The sequence below is a fragment of the Phoenix dactylifera genome, chromosome 8, assembly GCF_051530095.1.
Source record: "Phoenix dactylifera cultivar Ajwa chromosome 8, Ajwa_hap1_PhDact_Kaust_v1.1, whole genome shotgun sequence".
Classification (NCBI taxonomy): Eukaryota; Viridiplantae; Streptophyta; class Magnoliopsida; order Arecales; family Arecaceae; genus Phoenix; species Phoenix dactylifera.
The window spans coordinates 31435683-31457380 of NC_143197.1; the positions used below are offsets into that span (position 1 = coordinate 31435683).

The window sequence follows — 21698 nt, forward strand, 5'->3', positions numbered from 1 at the left end:
TCTTACTATAACAGTCATTACAATAATCATTATCTTACTCTATGATAAACCTACTATCGATATAGAATCTTGGATAGGCTTCATAAGTCTATTCGTTGGACTTTGGAGTTAAAAAAAAACGTTCATTTCTTGTTGCCTAATGCCTATCTAATACTAGTTGACTCTTGCTATAATGGTGCTTGAGGGAATTTTTTAGCCAAAAAAAACTTGATTGTTCTTTATTTGTTTCATTACTCATCCTTGGCTGTGCATTGGTCGTGCTTGTTTAAAAAATCGCATTAGTTGATCCATGAATGGTGGAAAAAATTGAATTGAAAACATGAAGTAGATAGGATCTGTAACTTGGATTAGATTATTTATTTTATATTAACTTGTTACTGTGATTCCATGTGCTCATTCTGTTGGTTTCCGGTTGTCCGCCGAATCCCTTTTTGAATCCCACCGGCTCCTTGCTCTTTTCACGCTCTCCTCGTCCCCTGACCCTACTCTCCATCATTTATTCTTCTCTAATCCTATGTTTGAACTTTAAACGTTCACCCCCCCTGTTTACTCTCCTCTAACCCTCTATCTAAACCGTAAATTTTCGAAGACAATGGCGGTCTCTTCGAGGGGAAAGAGCGAGCTTTGGGGTCAAGAGAGAAGGACGGCCGAGAGGAAAGCCTCGGTGGTCTACTACCTCTCGAGAGACGGCCAATTGGAGCACCCTCACTTTCTGGAAGTCCCGCTCTCCTCCACCGAAGGGCTTTATCTCAGAGGTATCAGATCAGAAAAAGGAAAAAAAATGATTTTTTTTTTTTAATTTTGTTTTGTGCTTCTTTGCAATGGACATCTGATTTCGATTTACTGTTCGAATTCTAGATGTCATCAATCGTCTCTGCGTTCTCAGAGGGAAAGAGATGGCTGCCATGTACTCGTGGTCTTCCAGAAGGTAAATTCCAATCAAAAAATTTAATATAGAACTCACCTTTTTTTGGCTGTTTTGATGTTGATTCGAATCGAAGTAATATTAAAGTTGACGCTTTTTTTGCCGAATGCCGAATCTCTCTCAATTCAGGAGATATAAGAACGGATTTGTGTGGTTCGATCTCTGCGAAGAGGACTTCGTCTACCCAATTCACGACCAAGAATACATTCTCAAAGGATCGGAGCTCTTCCACCTCGGTAACTCTTCTCCTACATCCGAGAAGCCTCCCGAAATCTCTAATTTCGTCCGAGACGTTTCCGATATTCCCGTCTCGAGAAGAAAGATGACGTCTTGGGACTCTTTCGATCTCAACGAGTCCACGGCCTACAAAAGCGAACCGACGGGTGTCACCGCCGTCAAATTCTCCGACGCCTCGACCCAGACCGACGGCCTGCGGCACGGGCGACGAGCTCCCATCGGAGAAGACAGGCAAGCGGAGACCGCGAATCCCGAACCGACGGAGCTCGGGACGGACGAGATCTCGCCTCCGCCGTCCCCCTCGAGCCCGGAGACGCTGGTGGCGGTGATCAAAGCCGACGGCCGGATCGTCGCGATACGCCCGGAGGATAGGAGTCATCGGACGGTGGGCGCCTGCCCGAAAGGGAGGGCGAGGGCGTCGGCGGTCCTGATGCATCTGATCTCGTGCGGCTCGATCTCGGTGAAGGAGCAGGGGATCTCGCTGGTGTCCCAGTACAGGGGAAGACTGCCGATGGAGGCCGTGTCAGGGCGCATGGGATTGGAGGACAAGAAGTATTTTAGTGGGAGTTTGATTGAAACGAGGGGGTTGGGAAATGGTGGCGTTGGAGAATTCACCGGCTTGAAGCGGTCGGCTTCCTGTAATGCTGCCAGGTAAGCACTCTGACTGCTCTGCCCTCTTGCACGTGAAGTGATGCCATGTTTTCCAATCTAATGCTCATTTTTCCGAAATATGTTTATGTTATTTCTCCTCGCACGTGATCACACATATTTGAATAAAAAAATAATTAGTGGTATGCCGCTCCAACATATCAGGGTAGAGTTATCAGAATCCGTGCGGATGTATATTTATTCCCACATCGATCATTCGTTGGATATATCTTGGGTACTTATATAAAATCAAGGAACCAAAATAATACCTTTTGGCTAGCCATTTTGGATGATGTCCTGAGTTGTTATAAATTGTATCAGAGTAGATACATCGCATAATCGATGTTGACTAAGGCCCTGTTTGGGGGAGCTGTTAGTAGTAGAGCTTTTGGAAGTAGAGCTGTTGGAAGTAGAGCTTTTTGAAGCAGAGCATTTATAAAAAGTTGTTTGCTGTTTGGTAACTACATCTCTAAAGTGCTGTGACACTTTAACATGTGTTTGGTAAACAAACTGAGAAAGTACTTTTGTGGGACAAAATAACCATAAAGGACATTACCAGTATTATATAATAGAGCATAATAAAATATAATATGTATTAATACGTAAATATATGATATAGTATAATATTAATGTAATATAATATAATATTATTATAATATAGTACTATAACATTATGTATTATAAAATAATAATTTAATATAATATTAAATTATTTAACATAACATATCAATGTATTATAATATAATATAATATAATATTATATTTATAGTATAATACAATAATAAATATGTAAAATATTATAATTATTAGTGTAAATTAATTTTTCATCATTCTAATGACCATTTATCTCTCTAACAAATAGAGAGAAAGGAAGAAGAAGATTGAGAGGGAAAGGGAGAAAGGAAGAGGCGGGATAAGGTTTTTGGGGAAAAAAAGTGTAATTTAAATGGGGGTATTTTGGTCTAAAAAACAGCTTTCCGACAAAGCTAAAAACAGCATTTTCGGAAAGCTCCAAATTGGAGCTTCTCCCCAAAAGCTGTTTTCAGCTTCCCGCAAAAGCTGAAACAGCTCTCCGAAAATTTTACCAAACACCATTTTTTATCTAAAAGTACTTTTGGAGGGCCAGAAAGTGCTTTTTGGCCATCCAAAAGCTCTCCCAAACAGGGCCTAAGAAACACAGCAGCACGGATCTATTATGGTAGACCGATTATGGTGTTTATGATTAGATTGAATGGATTTAAACTTTTAATCTAACGAGAACTTCAGAACTTGAATGAAGAAGTATGTCAGAACCCGTGTGAGAACTCATATAATATTTTTCGGTTAGCTATTTTGGGTGGGGTCCTGAATTGTTATAGAAGTGGTATGATTGGTTGAAGTTTTAGGAGAGAAATGGTTGGATTGGTAGATTGATTAATGTGTCATCGGCAATCCCGACATCCGCTCCATAAATGAATGGCTAGAGCGAAAAATGCGACCTTCATGTTCCTACAAGTAGACTAAATAAAAAGGCATTGCAATTGTTCATGTCATTGACAATTTTCGAGGGTATGACACCATGGAAAGACGTATTTTTGCATGAGCCGCACATGTGAAGTGGGCCAATTATTTGATGTAAGTGAAAAAGTGAATATTTTAATCAAAAAAAAAAGTGAATATCATGCTTCATGTAACAGATGTATCTGTGAGCGGACAAGTATACTATTATGCATACCTTGATATGACAATTGACAACTTAAAATATGGCATTCAAGTGCAGGAACACTTAAATAGTGTGTTTTTCTATTAGTTGCTGCTTGTTTTATTCTGCTGAATTTCATTTATTGATGAGATTGCAGTTTCTTGTAAATTTTGTGAACAGGACCTTAAGAATGGAATTAAGCAAGGAAATCGAGGATGACCATGCCAAATGCATGCCCAGAAAGCCCAAGAGAGGGAAAGAAAGGAACCTGCCCATCACACGCGGCATACACCAGAGCAGAAGGATAAATGGTTGACCACCCTATAACTAGAACCAGATGATTCAGTTTGTAAAACTGATTTTCTTTTTTAATTTCTCGATCTTTAAAAGAATTATTTTGGATTTTGACATTCCAAATGATCATTTTAATAAAATTGAAGCTGTCTAGATTGATTTAGATATAGAACACTGATATATTTACCCAGTAATCTCCCCGTAGCTGGCATAAACCCAGTTTTTTGGTAATAAACATGTTAGGTAAGTGGTTTATTAGGAATTGAAATGCCAACTTTATGCCTAATAGTTTTGAAAAAAAAAATCATGTGGTGAATAAGTTTTCTAACAATCCAAGAATTCACCCAAAAAGACTAGTAGAAAGATATTATTTAGATTTCTTAATTCAGTATAAGTACTCAAGATCTATCCGGCGTCCTCGTTAAGTTAAAAATTCAAATATATTCAAATTTAATCACAAGCACCATGATCGGCTCGTGGTCAACTCCAATACATCAATGCTGCAATGTCTCCCGATACCATTTCTAACAACTCATGATCTCATCCAAATGGGTAGCCAGAAGGTATTTTTGGATTCCTTAGTCTTATATGAATATCAAAGATTTTCTCGGCGAATAATCGATGTGAGACTAAATACACAAGTTTTATGGAGACAGTTGAGTATCTCTGTGAATTGAACCCTTGCTTTGCCTTTGGAAAGCACCTTAGAGAGCATGGCATGTAGTTCTTTTGAGAGAGATTGTGTGGGAGAAAAAGAAACAGCATACCCCTTTGTACAAAAGAGAGCAACGATTGCTCTGCCTTATAGTGTGTATAATGAGGTTTATGTTATTCTTATTCCTTTTTTTTTTTTTGCGCCAAAAGGTAGTCTATAGTAAATAAGATCTTTCATTTAAATACATACAAGTGTTGTGTTAACCCACCTATTCATATATGTAATCTGAAAAATGTTGAGTTTCTTCCATATATAGAGCTTCAAGAGCGGCGTCTACGCTGATGTTTATGCTTTAAAATTTGCTGTTCTTTTCTGAATTCATGGTTCAACATTCTTGACCATGGAAATTTTGGGCAGGAGTTTGCGAATTAAAAACCAAATCAACTAACTTATAAAGAAGTTCCACAAAAAGAGAGATCTAAACGCAATACGTACATGTTCTACACGAATAACTCGAGCAAGACGCCATGAGAACCTTCTCTCGAGCAATCATCCTCCAAAGGAAGCACGTTCAGGTCCGGCATGGATTTCTCCACACCAGCTTTCTTCTCTGGAAAAGCCTCGCTCGGGGGCTTATGCCGCCGCATGTGACCGCCCAGAGCCTGGCCCATGGAGAACCTCTGGCCGCAGATGGAACACTGGTGGACGTTTGTCTTCAACGTCGAGCCCTTCGTCGGAGCAAACCCCAGGCCTTGGAGTCTCGGCTGCTTGTGGCTCGTCCGATGGCCTCCGAGTGCCTGGAACGACGAAAACCGGCGACTGCACGTCTTGCACTCGAACACACCATCCTCCGTCTTTGTCCTCCTACGGATCTTCTCAGGCTTATTACCTCCACAAGAGAGCGATAACAAGAGATTGGCTGTCTTCATGGTATCCGTCTCTCCCTCCTCTTCTGTTCTCAAGCGCTTCATATTAAGCTCGAAGCCTTAGACTGCAAGTTAATGTCCGAATAACAACCCCCACGGATACATATATATACCCGGCGGAAACCGACGTAAACTTTGTTACGTTCACGTCACGTTCCAAATCCATCTTGATTCTTCGGCAACAAGTAGGGCTGTTTGGAATCAGGACTGCCCCGAGTCCGATTACACTGCTGGTACGTGCACGTTTCCCGTGTGGACGGGCTTAATGAGTTCGACCACATTTTCGAAGAAGCTTCCGGTCTCTTGAATCTGAGGTCTGGACCAAGCTTGACAGGATTAAGGAATCGTTCGGGCAATTTCTCGACACCCGAGAAAACGCGGCGGAGATGCAGTATTAATTATCCTGTATTTGATTGGGTCATGAGCTAAATGGATGGATGCTCTTCATTCACTATTTAGTTCAAAAACATTTAGAAAAATTAGATAAAAAAGGTAGATGAAAAAGATGCCATTGTCCATCCATCTTTGTCTAACAATTTACATCTTTCCAAATTGGAAACATACAAACAAGGATGTAGAGAGCATGTGAAGGGCGGATTTTTAAGTTGGCAAAATTAACTCTCATTAATTTTTTGTCAAAATTCTAACACTTCTTCATTTTTTCGTACATTTTATTCACACATATTTTTTTTATTTATTTTACCTATACTATTAACCCTATACAATTAATTTCATTACTAGTTGCTTTAATTTTAGTACATAATTTCTATAATTATAAGTAAATAATTGGAATTGCTTCTATTTTTCTATGTATATGTGCAATTTTTTTAGTTAACTATTTATATAAAATTAATTAAATATGTAAATTAAATTATAAATTAATAAGTTATATAAATAAGTAAAATATATAATTAAATTAATTCAAATATAACTAATTTAAAAATTATTTATTTAATTGAATTAAAGTAAAATTTAATATTTATATAATTTTTTATATAATTATAAATTATAAAAATTATAAGTTTGTATATTTCCCAATTTTTTAAATATAAATAAGTGTTATAAATCGATAATTATAATATTTTTTTATTAAAGGGTAGTTTGGTAAAAATGTTATATAAATACTATTCATCCTTTCTTTCATTTCTGAGGATGGATGGAAGACTCATCCATCCTCTCCTCTATCCATCTTTCATACCAAATAAAAGATTATAGTGGACGGCGATACCAGGGAGACTACCGCAATCAATCTATATGAATTGCCAGGATATTGAAGAGAGAATATGATGGTAAGAGATTGGAAAATAGACTGGGTCAGTGACCATTTTTCCCTCCCTTTTGCGTTGTGCGTTCTTGCAACTAGATTCAAGTCAACGGAACCATGTCAATTATAACACGAGTGACTACCAAGAAAAAGCAAAGTAGGCATAACTACTGCCAATGTCTTGACATAGAAACTCTGAAGCCACGTTGAAGAACGGCTCGAATGAGTTGGAAAAACACCAACCGCTTTAGTGGGGTTTCAGTGACTTTTCCAGATACCAGCAGGAATAGCCCGAAACTTGCAGCACCGCACAACGGGTTTAGTTTAGGTCAAACCCAACCCAACTTAAGTACTTAACCCATAGTAAAAGGCACATTGTTTGGTCTGCAAACACCGATCTTAATTCAAGCCAGATTGGATTTAGGTTGAAGGCAAAGGCATCCTGGCTCGACCTGAATCTGTCCCAATTTTGATCTTCTGCGGCTATCCTATTATATTAATATGCGGACCGATCAGAAGATTCTGAACATAACTTTTCATATAATATCTTCTCCATCAAATCAATAATTTTTAACACTAATAAAGATAGAAGCGATTCAAATATCAATAATTAATTATTATCTATTTTGAGATGAAAAGGTAATGCCTGTTGATAATTCAATAAGAAATTGGTTATGAAGTATCAAGTTCTTTTAAGTATACTACAAAATGGGATTAAAGTTATTGAACCATAATTATTTTTATCTTTAATTTATTTTTTAGAGTTAGGACGTGAATAATCTTTGTCTAAATTGGTGGAGGGCATGATTCCAATCCAATTCATCAACACCCGGTGACTTTAGCATCCTCATGAATTCTGAGCATGGGAAATGGTTTCTCCAACAGGAGTTGAGCCAGTTGGGCTGCCCCGGTTTAGACGTTAACCTTAATCATTACCTAAAAAGGAGGTGAAAGAAGGTGGACTCACTAACAGGTGCTTGATAACAACTTTAACCCGTTAGTTTTTGGAGTCGTATGCAAGTGACATTGCATGGATAAAAATTATAGTGATATTTACAAGTATAATTGGCTAGATTTAGCAAATACAAAACAATTTCCTCACACCTACTGCTATGCATTATGGGCGACTTGAAGAGTTGAACATGTATTTCCACCAAAAGAAGGCTTGAACATGCATTTATATTTATGCTACTCGACCTTTTTAAAGTCTCGAGGTTCTTCATGTCAAGTGCTAAGAACATGCAATGCTTGTTAAATCGTTTGATCTTCTAATGCAATATTGGCCAATCACCCAACAAAGGGACGCATGGTATGTGGGCACATGAGCTGCATGTTTCTTTCTTACTTTTTCTTTTTTTTTTTTTTGTAAAAACGGTACTCATATAGCTCTTACGCGGCTACAATCTGCCAAGTCAGAAGAAATAAGATGATAAAAGAAAAATGAAATCTCAGCAGCACTAGTCCAAAGAATCGCTCCGGTGTGCCGAGTAACATAGGAGGCAATCCAGTCTGCAGCTCTATTCGCCATTTGATACACATGCGAGCTGCATGTTGATGTACCGTGCTTTGTATCTTATGCATCTCGAAGTCTAATTTAGTCTCCAGTTGAATTGAAGGTAGGCATCATCCACTAGAGCAGGTCCCATGAACTTCGTTCCAACATCGGCATCCCACCAGCCGCAACCACAGAAACTCCCGACAAAGCCCATCAGAAGCCCGGAAAACGTCTATGGATCGATGAGCCAGCCCAATTGCCCATCCAACAAATAAAACAGAAAATCCAGCAAACTCACACCTGCCACGTAATGAACTCGGCGGTCCAATGTAAAGAACATTGCACCTGTTTAGCATCCGTTCGTTGTTTTAGTAATTGGTATGCCGACTATTCATTGGATCCCGTCCCTCACCAAAATACCCTTTTACTGAAAGAGAGACGACTCCAAGATATACCGCACCTCAATAACTTCCCTTTTGATTAAGATTAAAAAAAAAAAAATCACTTTACCACACTGCTCTCTTTCCCGCTCGCAGGACCAGCGCTGCCTCCATGACCCCTGCCATGGGGACTGAGACAGTGAATGATCCTGGGAAGCAGCAACTTTTTAATTAACCAAATATACTCTCCATCCATAGTACCAAAGTTCCTCATGACCCTCTCTTCGACGCACAAAGCCACCTTTACTGACCAATTACACAACCATGAGAATAAGATGGTATGATAAGATGAGGGTCATTTTGTCATTCAAGCGCCTTCTTTGCACAATTCTATAATTTAATAAATAATAATCCAGGATTGACCCATACTGACCCTTGATCACCCAGGGCCTACAGCTAATCCCAATTCCAGATCCATTTACAAAAAGCATTAATCAACTGAGCCCCTTCTTCCATGATTTTGCACACAGAATACATTTTGGAATGGTTTGGTTATATGCTTCATACCAAGCAACTTTGCGTTCCCAAAAACTCCAAATCCAAGTCTCCAGAGGCTACAAAGTACAGACCCCCCGCTTTGGTTCCTCGCCTGATTCTCTCTCTCTCTCTCTCTATTTGGTGCGCTGCCCCCATGACAAGTTCTCACCCACATGTCCTCGTTAGATACTCATCCGACATCTGCTGCTCTCGAGCCATTTCAAATCCACACCCATCCATGAAGCCTTCTTGCATGCTGTAGAACACCAACAGCAGCGCACCACTCGCCAGCTACAGCATTCTCTCTCCTGCTAATCGTACCTCCTCTAGTTCTCTCCTTCCCTCGCTATAACCAGCCTTGCATGCCTCTTTTACCACGACCTATATCGCCTCCTAACTGATCTCCCTTTCCCTCTCTCTCGCTGCGATTTTCCTTCTATCATAAGGAATTTGCGCAGGGAATTTTGGGCCTTGACTTACTCTCCTGTCTCCAGTTTGTTTTCTAGTACTCTTTGCTCTTTTTCTTGGCCGAGGGTCGGTGGGCTCTCCGAGATCGGGTGAGTGGGTGGGTGGTGGTGGTGGTGGTGGTGGAGGTGCGAACATGGGGCCCATTAGAGGGTTCCGGAAGAGGAAGAGGGCCGAGAAGAAGGCCGAGAGGTGCGCCGCCGCTGCGTCGATGGCGTCGGGACAGGGAACTGGTGATTGGTGGGATGACTTCTCGAGAAGGATTACAGGTTTATCTCTCTTCCCACTTGTTCTTGCTTGCTCTTCTTTCTTATGGATGTCTTATCTTGCTGTGCCACCGTTTTTTTATACCTTTAGTTCTTGCAATTAACGGCGCCGAATAGATGATATTGTAGTTCGTGGATTTCATGTATTTTGGGTTGTTAGATTCGGTAATGTTTTTTTTTTTTCCTGTAATTTTAGTTTGGGTCCTGAATTAGATGTTTGTGCTTTCTTGATTACGTGTGACGCAACAGATATTGTATGAGTACTGCATCACAAACCTCAGTGTTATTTAACATTTGGGGTGATGGCTTTCCATAACAAAAGTTGGATAGCAAGGAGTGATCTTCTTAGATTGAATTTCCACGATACTTATTAGGTTTTCATAGGTGGGTTAACACGTTTTGGTTTACTTCTTTGATCAAATGTGATTGAAGTCATATATGATGAGGTCCCAGAAGGGAGATATTTTTGGATGTGGATCTCCTACTCTAAAGTTGCAGTTGTCAGATAATGTGGATGCTTGTTATCGGATTTGCTTGATGTTGTTAGACGCAATGTTTAAGCACTTCTATTTTTTTGCATTGTATCAGATCTTAGAGGTGCATGCTTAATTGTTTGAATGATAAATATAACCAAGTTTTCCTTATTTTGCTCGTTCATTTGTTTGTTAGCGAGATGGTAGCTTATTATGGTAGCGTTTGGAACTTGATGCCCAACATTCTTCAAGTGGAAGCCATGATCTCTGTGGAGATTGTTTGAAAGGTCCTTCTGCTCATATTGCTCGGACTGCGCAACATGACAAAATTTTGAAGACCTCAGGCCCAATCACAGCAAATGAGAGGACAAGAAGTTCAACAGATGAATGAGTTTATCACATTAGACTTGTTTTGTTCCTATTGACATAAGCCACTGTTGCAGGGTAGGTTCAATGATAATTGAAATGATCAAGCGGCTTTCTTCGGATGCTGTTTTCTCTACCAGATATCTTCAGGAGTATAACAAACTTACATGTTTTTCTTTCTTCTTGTTCCTCTTTAAGTTTTGATTTGATAACTCTTCTTCATACTAAAAGTTTCTTTAGGTTATGCTAAATCTTGATCATGAATAAAGCTTACTAATTTTTTGGGTTTTGTTCAAATATTTCTTGAAACCATGGTTGATTTATTGGTGTGTCGAAGGAAAGGGATTTAGCATTACTTTAATACCCTAGAGATGAATGCTAATTTGATAATTTGAAAGGATTATCAAAACTTTCAAAAATTTGAAAGAAAGTTAAAAATACATGGGCAAGCATGATGACCTTTTATGTATAATACAAAGATGTTGGTAATTAGAATAACGTGAAGAAAAACAAGAATTATGATGGGATATTTTACAAAATTGATTTAGAAAATTGCCATATTTTAGATAAGTTACTCTAAGACTCACTATCCTATAATTTATCAATCTTGAAAAGTACCACCGTGCACGTAGAGACTAACATCAATTTTTCTAGGAATTGCCTAAATTAAATCAAAAAAATGAAATGTAGATTTCTTTGAGGTGATTTCACTTAAGCTTCCTAGCCTTAGAAAGTTAGGGAATCAAATAAACATTGGAAAACTCCAACTTTTTTTTTGATAATCTTGGCCCATGGCCTCATGTAAGTTGGATGTCCATTAGGAAACAAAATTACTGGTGCACTCAGCCATCAAATATTTTGCTATCTAAAACTTGTTCTTGAGTGTATATTTTGTCCTCCTTTCACACTTTCATTAGGAATGAGGTATGTACCAGCACGCTTGGTTTTTAGTTTGTAGTATCTAGTAACTAGATGTAGAAACAAAACCACTTACACTCTTCTTGCCAAAGGTCACATGTATGCTTAGTCTTTTAGTTCTCTTGCTTTGTATTGATATATGATTGTTGAAGAGATTTACATACAACTCTTTGTTTTAGCATCATCTTTAGAATCATTGCTGTTGCCATGCTATCTGCGGGTTGAGATAGGTCCTTTGTGCCTAGTTCATGCCTTATATAGGCCAGTGTACTGGGCAATATATCTCATAGTGCTATGGTGGTGGTTTTGCTTTATTGTTTCATTTCCTACTCAGTGTTGCATTTGATGCTTCCACTTCATTGTATCACTTTTTTTTCCCCACTTTTATCACCACAATTTGTTGCTTCAAGTGTTCAACAGATTCAATTCTTTAAACAATTCTTTGACATCTTTATAAGAACTCTGCATCAGAGGGGAGGTTGCAAGATGAACTGGACTGGTTGAATTCCAAGGACTATGCAGATTTAGCTTGTCTACTCATTTTTGGTTTATCTAACATTTGAATGTTCTATATTTGTTCTTCAAGTTTAAGGTCAAGTATATCATTTTTCAGAAGTTTCAGAAAATAATGTCTCTAGACTCTCTACCAAGATTAAGCATTTGTTTGCTGCTTAAGTCCCATAACCATTTTCCTGATGATACCCATACCTTGGAAATTCATCTACTCTTTGATTTATTTTTTTTTTGTTGTTTTTTTGTTTTTTGCCTTTCTCTAGCAGATTCTATCACATATACTGGAACAATAGGGTGGTAGTGTTCCATCCCCGGTGAAGATAGGAACTTTAGCTCCTTAACTGAGAATGTCCTGATAATCATTGAATAATCATTGATCGATTAATTATTGGTTGTGGTTGTTTGGTAATGAAATGCTAGATATATGGATAGCTTGGAATCTTGGGCAGTAGACAGAATTATTAGGTGATGTCTGGACATGCTTTAAGTTTTGACGTCATGGTGGCCGTGCCAATAATTGAGATATTGGAGAAAAACATATCTCCCCTGATTCTCGGAAAATCATATGCACTGATTAGAATCATATTTGTGAAAGGAATCTTGTGCATGTATAGGAGAAATATGTTGGGAAGCAAAAGAAGATTTATTTTTTGAAATAACTATTTTGAAAGAACAATTTCTGATTCCAACATTGTTGAGCAGATTAAATGATGATTTGTGCACTTACAATTATAAATTATAAAGATCACAAATGTCTGTATGCCCCAAAATATCCAAGTAGTACAATGAATATTTTTTCAGATAAGACATGTTCTGTTATATTAGAATGCCAACTAGCATTTTGCGTCTATAGTGGTTGATTAGGCTTTTTTCCATTAATTAATACTAATTATTGCTCTCAGTTTGTGAATGAGAAGTATTTATCAATTGGATAGATATGTGAAACCATGTATGGACATTTAAGCTGAACATTAAAGTTAAAAAAAAGTGGAATACTAAATACAAATTAAATAGCAATATCCATATTTAACCGATGAAATTAGTTTAATAGATCTAGTATGAAAAGTGTTAAACATAAAAAATGTAGATCTATTTGATCATGTGGAACTAGTAGATATATGAGTTTAAGAATGGAAAGATACATAACATCGGCTGTTATGTTTCATGTTTTTGCTATTTGGGCATATTTACTATTTCCTGTTATCTGATACCATTAATGGACAAGCCATACTCTGCACCTACATTTTCCCTTAGCTAATGCCATTCATACTTATGAAGTACTATGTTTCAGTTAGTCAAGCCTTAAACAAACATTCCTTCCACAGTCTCCATCTAGATCTTCTTTGGTTCCTCTACCTCATGTCCAATTTTCAGCTTTTTCTGCAAAACTTTGTCTCCTCTCTTTATTGAGTCCTATCATATTCATTATGGAAGATAGTTTTCTGTCAGTTTATTTATTTATTTATATGCTGTAAGTGGAAAAACCTAGTCTTCTTCTACCATACTAAGTTCTGTTTTGTGTTGTTCAAGGAATTTTCTAGATTTTAGATGTTTTAATGGTGTAAAAGGGTTACCTTTTGTCTCTGTATTAAAGGGTCTGATTTTCCTGGACACGGGAAGGCCAAGCAGAGTGGAGCTCAAAATTTTGTCGTAGGGTTAGAAAATAGGGGAAGAACTAAACCAATCATGTTGGAAGTGATCAGGAAGACTTTGGTAAATCTTAAGTGGTGTTTATGTTGAGAGAATTTTCAGCTATTCCTATTTAATTTGTCATCTTGCATACAACATCTGTTCCAATATCTAATTGTATATTATATAACAATATATTGAATGTTAATTATCAATGAAAAAAGTATAATTCTCATCTACATAACGTGTAAAATAATCTAATGACTTCAACATGCATGGCATAATATATTGCAATTGTTGGTATTTTTTTATCAAGGAAAGGAGCTTTTGTCTTTTTAACATTTGATTGCTGACCTATTTTGTATACCCCATCAATCTTTTTGAATAAGACAATACCAAACTCAAAAGTAGAAAATCAGACATCAAAAATTCAGTATCTATAGTATCTCTTATAGAACTTACTCTGATATTTTCCATCCGTTGCTTAAAATCATAAATTATCTATGGACATTAGGTCTATTGCTGTCAATTACACAAGCTAGGGCACTAAGATGCAGATGCAAGATTATATACCTTTTTATGGTCCACCTTCACTTGATTAAATAAGTTCTTTATATTTATACTGTTTCTCCCAGAATAAGGGATGCCAAAATTGATATTTGGATCGGTATCTAATTCATGTTCGGTCAAGAACCCTTGTTTGAGTACATCATTCCTTAGGGCTTGCTATTGTTTTATTCCAAATCATGATCAACAAGTTTTGAGACTTGGGAGTGCAAGATCTTATTAGGGTGTGAACATGATGATCAAGGTTCCAAATCCTATGCTAACACACTGAACTAAGGCCGAATCCCCCCTATATAAATCCTAGAATCCAGAAGATATTGCATATTTCAAGTGTGTTGCCTGATGTTGCCATAGCCAAAAACATTGAAGATTGAACTAATTCAAGGAACTGAAATCAAGTTAGATCCAGCCATTTTAGGCTCTCAAATTTTGTTGATTCAAACATTAAATCCATAAAGATTATATAAAAACTATTGTTAATAAATCTGTATGGTTCTTAGATTTTGTTAATTCTCATTTGATCCATACATCTCCAAGATCTGAATCAAATCCTTGAAATGTTGATGCAAAGCTAAACTGACTTAACAATGATCCAATATATGTAGAATGTCATTGAGATGCGACAGAAATGGAATGGCACAAGATTAGTATGCCGGCCTAAAGAAGCATTGACCAAACTATGAGAGGGCGAAGATGGTGAAGTCTTTGACTCTGCAAGATGTAGGCCTTATGAAACACCATGGAACCTATAGAAACCTTGAGGAATGGCGAAGATGGGAAATGACAAGCAAGAATAAGTAAATTTTATTGTTCCATATTGTAATTGATCAAAGTATCCTACTGTAAACTAGAGCACTAGGTACAAAGCGGATTCCACAAATTGGCAAAGTGATACATTCCAATACCTATACAAACCACAAAACTATTGGAAGAGCCAAAGAGATCAAACATCAATTACAAGACAAAACATGTGGAACTCTATAATTGAGCATAAAGGGAGCATAAAAGGTCAACATCATATGCTAAATGGCTTTAAGCTATACAAGAAGCTTTTGGAATCATGCAAGAAGTTCTTCAGTAAATTGGTATCATCAAGTTCATACTGAAGCATCATACATAGTCTCCTGTCTTAGGATCAGATTTTCATCTTTTTTCTTCGTGCAGGAAAGGATGCAGGTTAGCTTGTCCATGACTAAAGAAGCTCTCCGTTCCCACTTCCTGCTATTAGAACTTACAAGTAGAGAGTATCTGGGATAAAGTAAGATAGGAAGAAAAAGGTTTTCATGGTGATGATAGCATCAAAGGGCATTCTGCATTTTCACGCGACCTATTGGTGCATTTATATTGATGTTGTATCTTTCACGCTTGTGCAAACTCCTAGAGAGGAGCTTCTATATAATATGCTGCCCAGATGTTATAGTTTCAAAAATGAATTTCTGTCAAGCTGTGGGAAAATGAAGGCTGTTTATATTGGATTTATTTGGTTGTAGCTATCTCAAGTAAAATCACCTGAATGGAGCAAACTTAGTTTGACTCTGGTTATCTAAGTCAATATTATGAGTTGTTTACTATATTGGTATTGGGAAAAATTTAAATCTGTAAATAAGCATGTAGAAGTAATTTCAGCAACATCTTGTGGGGTAATTGAATGGATTAAATCCCAGTACAATAGCTTCTATTGTGGTGGAAGTTTGGCTATCCTGGAGTAACTTGAATGAAGTATTTGATGTACTAATGTATAGAAACAAAATACTTAAGATATAGTGCATGTTTTGGGTTGTACATTCACAACTACTTCATTAACTATTGATCGATATGGTGATGCACCATTCACCAGAGGTTATGAACTAACCTTGTGCATCAGCTTATTAGTACTAGTTTCTCAGTTCTTCTCAACTTGGCAAAACTAACCCATTTAAGATAACGGGGTATGTTTTACTTGTATAGTTAAAATTTAAATTCCCAGAAAAAGAAAAGGCTAGGAAATTTATGATGTATGAATTGCCTCCAGACCATGGGGTGGTTGAATCATCTTCAGCATTAGGTCCCATTCTTCAACACATGCAGACGAGGATTCTTTAGGTGTTGATAGTACAAGTGCGCAATGCTTGCTTATTTTAATTGGAGAAAGGTGTATGGTACAAACTGCTTCTTAGTTTGCACTTCTTGAATGATGATTCTGGGCATAAAGTTGCTTGAAGTGAAGTTACAACATCGAGGCTTCAGCATGTAGGTGTCCATTAGTATCTCGATTGAGTAGTTTTTTACATTTTAGATCTATAGATATTGAGTGAGGGTAGTAGAAGCACTGGTTTCACAGGTTTCAGCAAGCTCCAAAACCGACGCACCATGATCAGTTGAATGCTATTGTGGGAATGCATTAGGTTTGGTCTGTTTGGATCATGTTAGATTCGTTGCACGTCAAAGAAGTCCCAGTCCAGATCTAACTAATTCATAATCAAGTTGCAAAAAATGGACCCCTGAAGCCATATGTTTTATATGGACCCACAATATATAGAGAGCATGACAAATCCAAACCAGTATCTCATCCAACTTTACATATAGGCTGTATGTAGTCAATATGTTATAAATGATTACTACCATGGTGTTGACACGATAGGTCCATATGTACATTACATAAGGTTCTTTTGTGCTTTATGATTTCTATTTCTTCTATTCAAGTGGCTTGTTATAAGAGACAGGCAGGTTTGCGGTAGCCTCTGACAGTTATCACCTTTGTTTAAGGGCTTTCTCACTACAAATTCTCATCGAAAAGAAAAATAGTTGTTTCTTTCTATAAATAAAGAATTCGTTCTCGTATAATCTTGTATCATATAATCAAATAATAGGCCCACACGACGGGCTATTAGCTCAGTGGTAGAGCGTGCCCCTGATAATTGCATTGTTGTGCCTGGGCTGTGAAGGCTCTCAGCCATATGGATAGTTCAATATGCTCATCAGCGCCTCATCAGCGCCTGACCCGGAGATGTGGATCATCCAAGGCACATTAGCATGGCATACTCCTCCTGTTCGAATCGGAGTTTGAAACGGGTAATATAGCAAAGCAGTCTTCAGCAAGCATCACCGACTAACGCAACTTTCTAGCAGAACATCTTGATGCTAATACTGTCTGCTTCCAGTATTCTAGTTTAAGGTCGGTGTCAAACATTGCAGCCCTTACTGGCGTCTCTTTTTCATAAAATTTAAACAACCTTAAATTTGTATTTTTAGCATAACAAAGAGACATGTTTGCATTGGTGTAACATACACAAGATTGAGATAAAATCAGGAATGACTTCTGCAGTTTACATCAAGGAAATTGTTCTGTCTCCTTGTCTCAAATAGAAACCAATGCAAAAATTTTTTACGAGCAGCACGTAGCATTAAAAGGTCCATTCTTAATACTATTGTAGTTAACTAGCGGCACAAGTATACATTTGCTTTAACTCATTTCATGTGACTGGTAAAATGTTCAGTTGTATGTCCAAACTTTGAATATAAAGTGTTTTCTTCATGTCCTAATGGGGATCTAAAATTCGCAAATTTCAGTCATCTACTTCTCAATGGAGGCACCATGTTTTCTATCGCTGCTAAATTTATCTTATTTTTTGTGCTTGTGTTCTTTCCCACTGCACCTGGTTGTCTTTACATTTTGGTGATGAGTCTTTGCGGTGACAATGGAATTTATCTTTAATATGAAGTTTCTGATAAACTTTGAATCTACTCAAACCGTTGTGCTATTAGTTGATGATTCTTCCCATCAATTGTTACTTTCTCAGGACCCTTATCTTTATCAAAAGAACCAAAAAGATTTGAGTCTGTCTTCAAGATCTCGAGGAAGACCTTCAACTACATATCCTCATTGGTGAGGGAGGACTTGATGGCAAAGACAACTAACTTCACATTCACAGATGGAAAGATCCTGTCTGTGGATGATCAAGTAGCTGTTGCTCTAAGAAGGTTGGGTTCTGGTGAGTCACTACTGAATATAGGAACATCCTTTGGGATGAACCATTCGACTGTCTCCCAAGTGACTTGGCGATTTGTGGAGGCTATGGAAGAGAGAGGACTTCACCACCTTCGATGGCCCAATTCTGAAGAGATGGAAGTTATAAAGTCCAGGTTTGAGAGAGTCCGGGGTCTGCCTAACTGCTGTGGTGCCATTGATACCACCCACATCATGATGTGCCTGCCTTCTGTTGACTCCTCCAACAAAGTGTGGATTGATTATGAGAAGAATTACAGCATGGTCCTGCAGGCCATTGTGGACCCTGAGATGAGGTTCCGGGACATTGTCACTGGCTGGCCCGGTAGCATGAATGAGTTACTCGTGCTTTACAGCTCAGGATTCTACAAATTGTGTGAAAAAGGCGCAAGGCTGAATGGAAAAAAGATGGAGCTTTCAGAAGGTTCAGAGGTGAGTGAGTATATAATTGGAGATGCCGGCTTCCCCCTCCATCCCTGGCTTCTTACTCCTTACCAAGGGAAGGACCTTTCAGATTCCAAAATTGAGTTCAACAAGCGACACTCTGCAACCAGAATGGTGGCACAGAGGGCATTGGCAAGACTGAAGGATATGTGGAAGATTGTTCAGGGGGAAATGTGGCGACCTGATAAGCATAGACTGCCAAGAATTATTCTCGTTTGTTGCTTGCTTCACAACATAGTCATAGACTTGGAAGATGAAGTGACGGATGAGATGCCGTTGTCTCACCACCATGACACCCGCTACAAGCAGCGATATTGTGATGCGGTGGACAAGTTTGGAGTTGAACTGAGGGATAAGTTAACTCAATACTTGTCTGGTAGATTGCCGACCTGAAATGATTATTCAACTGCTTCTCTTTAATTTCTCTTTTATATACCCAAAGATGGGTATTGATGGATGATGAGCTTTAATTCATCTTTCAATGCCGAGTTCAGTGGTTAAGTGGCACTCAAGCTCTCTATATCCTATTCTGGCCGCTTCCATTCAATTGTCATAGTGCTGGAACTACAGTAGTCAAATACACGAGCGCTGTGCAAAATTCTGTTAATGACTATCATTTATATGAATGTTAACAATTTGAAAACAATCGTCACTTTTAGCAGGGAATTGTTCTTAACTTCACTTTCTTGTTGTACCTTCTTTTTGATAAAATCATAAACTTTACCGTAGGCGGTGCTATGGTAGACGAGAAAGATCTTTTTTTTTTTTTTGAACTGTTTTCAAGTGGAAGACAGTCTAGTTTGATTGTGCTTGCCCTGTTAGCTGCCCTAGAACATCAATAACTGCAACCCAAGTTCTTCCATTTAAGAGTTTTCATTTGCCCTTGAACATCAATATCTCAAATCCTCAAATTTTGGGATATTACTAATTTTTGGACAAGCAAGAATTTAGAGGATTTGAAGCCCAATTATTATGGCTTTTGGCAGTAGCTAACAAACTCTCAGTTGGATGATGAAGCAGGAACTGGAAAGTGGAAGGAGGAGCCAGAAATTTCATTTGAGCAAATTTTTTATGTGCAATTGCCAAGGATTTGACAAGTTAAAAATTTAAATTGAAGGGGTCAGATATTCGTTCTTTACATTTAAAATCCTCATGTACTTGCTCCATTTATGATGTATGTTCGAATCCAAATGAAATTGTAGTCACATATGTGCTAGTTGGGAGGTCCAAAGATCAAGCATACTTAACCAAGAAAAGAAAAGAAAATTATGGGTCTTCAGGGTATTACCTAATTAAAATCATAAGAAGTTCGGCGTCACGTACGCATATCATAATTCATGAAATAATGCTATTCTGTATTTATAAAATTAAATAGCACTTTATGGACAATTGAATAATGCCATTCAACTCATCTGCAATTCACGTAGAGATGAGAAAAATATATGACTTTTTGCAAGCTCTTCATGGTTCTAGAATCTTCGTCTTCACCGTTACGCCAGAAACGCTGGAAAGTAGAATTTCTATGAACCCGACACTACGGCCCTGTTTGGAGGAGCTGTTGGCAGTAGAGCTGTTAGAAGTAGAGCTGTTGGAAGTAGAGCTGTCTGAAGTAGAGCTGTTATAAAAAGCTGTTTGCTGTTTGGTAACTACATTCGTAAAGTGCTGTTGTACTTTGTTTTGTGTTTGGTAAATAAACTGAGAAAGTACTTTTGTATGACAAAATTACCATAAAGGACATTGCATAGTTATTTTAATTATGTTATTTTAATATGGGCATTTTTGTCAAAAATACAGCTTTCCGAAAAAGCTGAAACAGCTTCCTCTCAAAAGCTCCAAATTGGAGCTTCCTCCCAAAAGCTGCTTTCAGCTTCCCGCAAAAGCTGAAACAGCTTTTTGAAAAATTTACCAAACACAGTTTTTCATCTAAAAGTACTTTTGGAGGGCCAGAAAGTGCTTTCTGGCCCTAAAAAAGCTCCCCCAAACAGGGCCTACGTTCCCCAAGGTGCCTCTTTATAGTTTTAGCGCTTTTTTTTTTTCCTCTATTCACTGCCTCCAGCATGGCAACAGCAACACTAATCATCATCGTCCAACTGGGCTTATCTTTCACTAACCTGACGACACATTCTAACTAGAACCGACCTGAGCTGGCACAGATTGAGCATCTCATCGACTTGCCCTGTTGTAAGGTGGAGAAGTCTATTAATTATATCCTCTTCCGGTATGGAAGAGTCGAGTATGTTTAGAGATTGATCGCCATTCCTTAAGAAGTACGCCGCCGCATGATGACCACGGCTAATTCCTTCCTTAAAATCCTGAGGAGTTGGTTAGATAGGCCTTAACTCAAACTCGGAACGCTTATGGCTACACATATTGGCTACCACATTTAGATGGTCAGAAATACTTGAATCTTAGAGTAATATTAGAATTTTAATTTAAAAAAAGTTAGATTTTTTTATCCTGCAAATTTTAGTTATTTTAAATGCTTTAACATACTTTTTATGAGGCGCCTCTTTCGGAAGAGCTATGACTCTTCAAAAGAAAATAATAGTTTTCAAAAAGATATGGTGTTTCCGAAACATTTTGTGTCCTTGGAACCATCACGTCTCTTTGGTCATCCAGACTAATATAAATCAAACACATCTCGATCCCTCTCTCATTCACTAGTGCTTTGTCTCATCTTAAGAGTTTCTTCCACTGATAGAGTTCTTCCGCTCTTAAAATTTTTCTTCTTTTTATCTTTTTCTTTTTTTGGATATCTGAAGGAGTCGGTCGAGTCAAGTCTCCCCAATAATTATGTTCGTTAGAGGAGGATCAGACTGAGCCGGGTTGTTGTACTTTGAGGATGAGACGCCGTAGACCCACACATAAGGGGGCAAAATCATATTCTTAAGGCAGTATGTATCTTATGCTTTGATTCAAGCAATATCTTTTCAATCTTTTGAATTTATTTTAGTATATTATTTTTTATAACACTATTCTATAATAACAATATAGCAATTTTTAGGCTCTATTTTCCAACAAGCAGTCCAC

At 37.8% G+C, this 21698-nt stretch overlaps 2 protein-coding genes across 2 annotated transcripts; one reads left to right on the forward strand and one right to left on the reverse strand.

Moving 5' to 3' along the window:
• The first annotated feature begins 456 nt into the window (after positions 1 to 456).
• Positions 457 to 3959, forward strand: LOC103705998 (protein SOSEKI 5-like). Its single transcript, XM_008789927.4, has 4 exons — positions 457 to 755; positions 859 to 928; positions 1055 to 1813; positions 3672 to 3959. Exons 1-4 carry the CDS (start codon positions 593 to 595, stop codon positions 3805 to 3807), a joined length of 1128 nt encoding a protein of 375 aa, XP_008788149.4. The 5' UTR covers positions 457 to 592; the 3' UTR covers positions 3808 to 3959.
• Positions 3960 to 4179: 220 nt separating this feature from the next.
• LOC103705999 (uncharacterized) lies at positions 4180 to 5491 on the reverse strand. Its single transcript, XM_008789928.5, has one exon. It carries the CDS (start codon positions 5409 to 5411, stop codon positions 4941 to 4943), a length of 471 nt encoding a protein of 156 aa, XP_008788150.2. The 5' UTR covers positions 5412 to 5491; the 3' UTR covers positions 4180 to 4940.
• Between the last annotated feature and the right edge of the window lie 16207 nt (positions 5492 to 21698).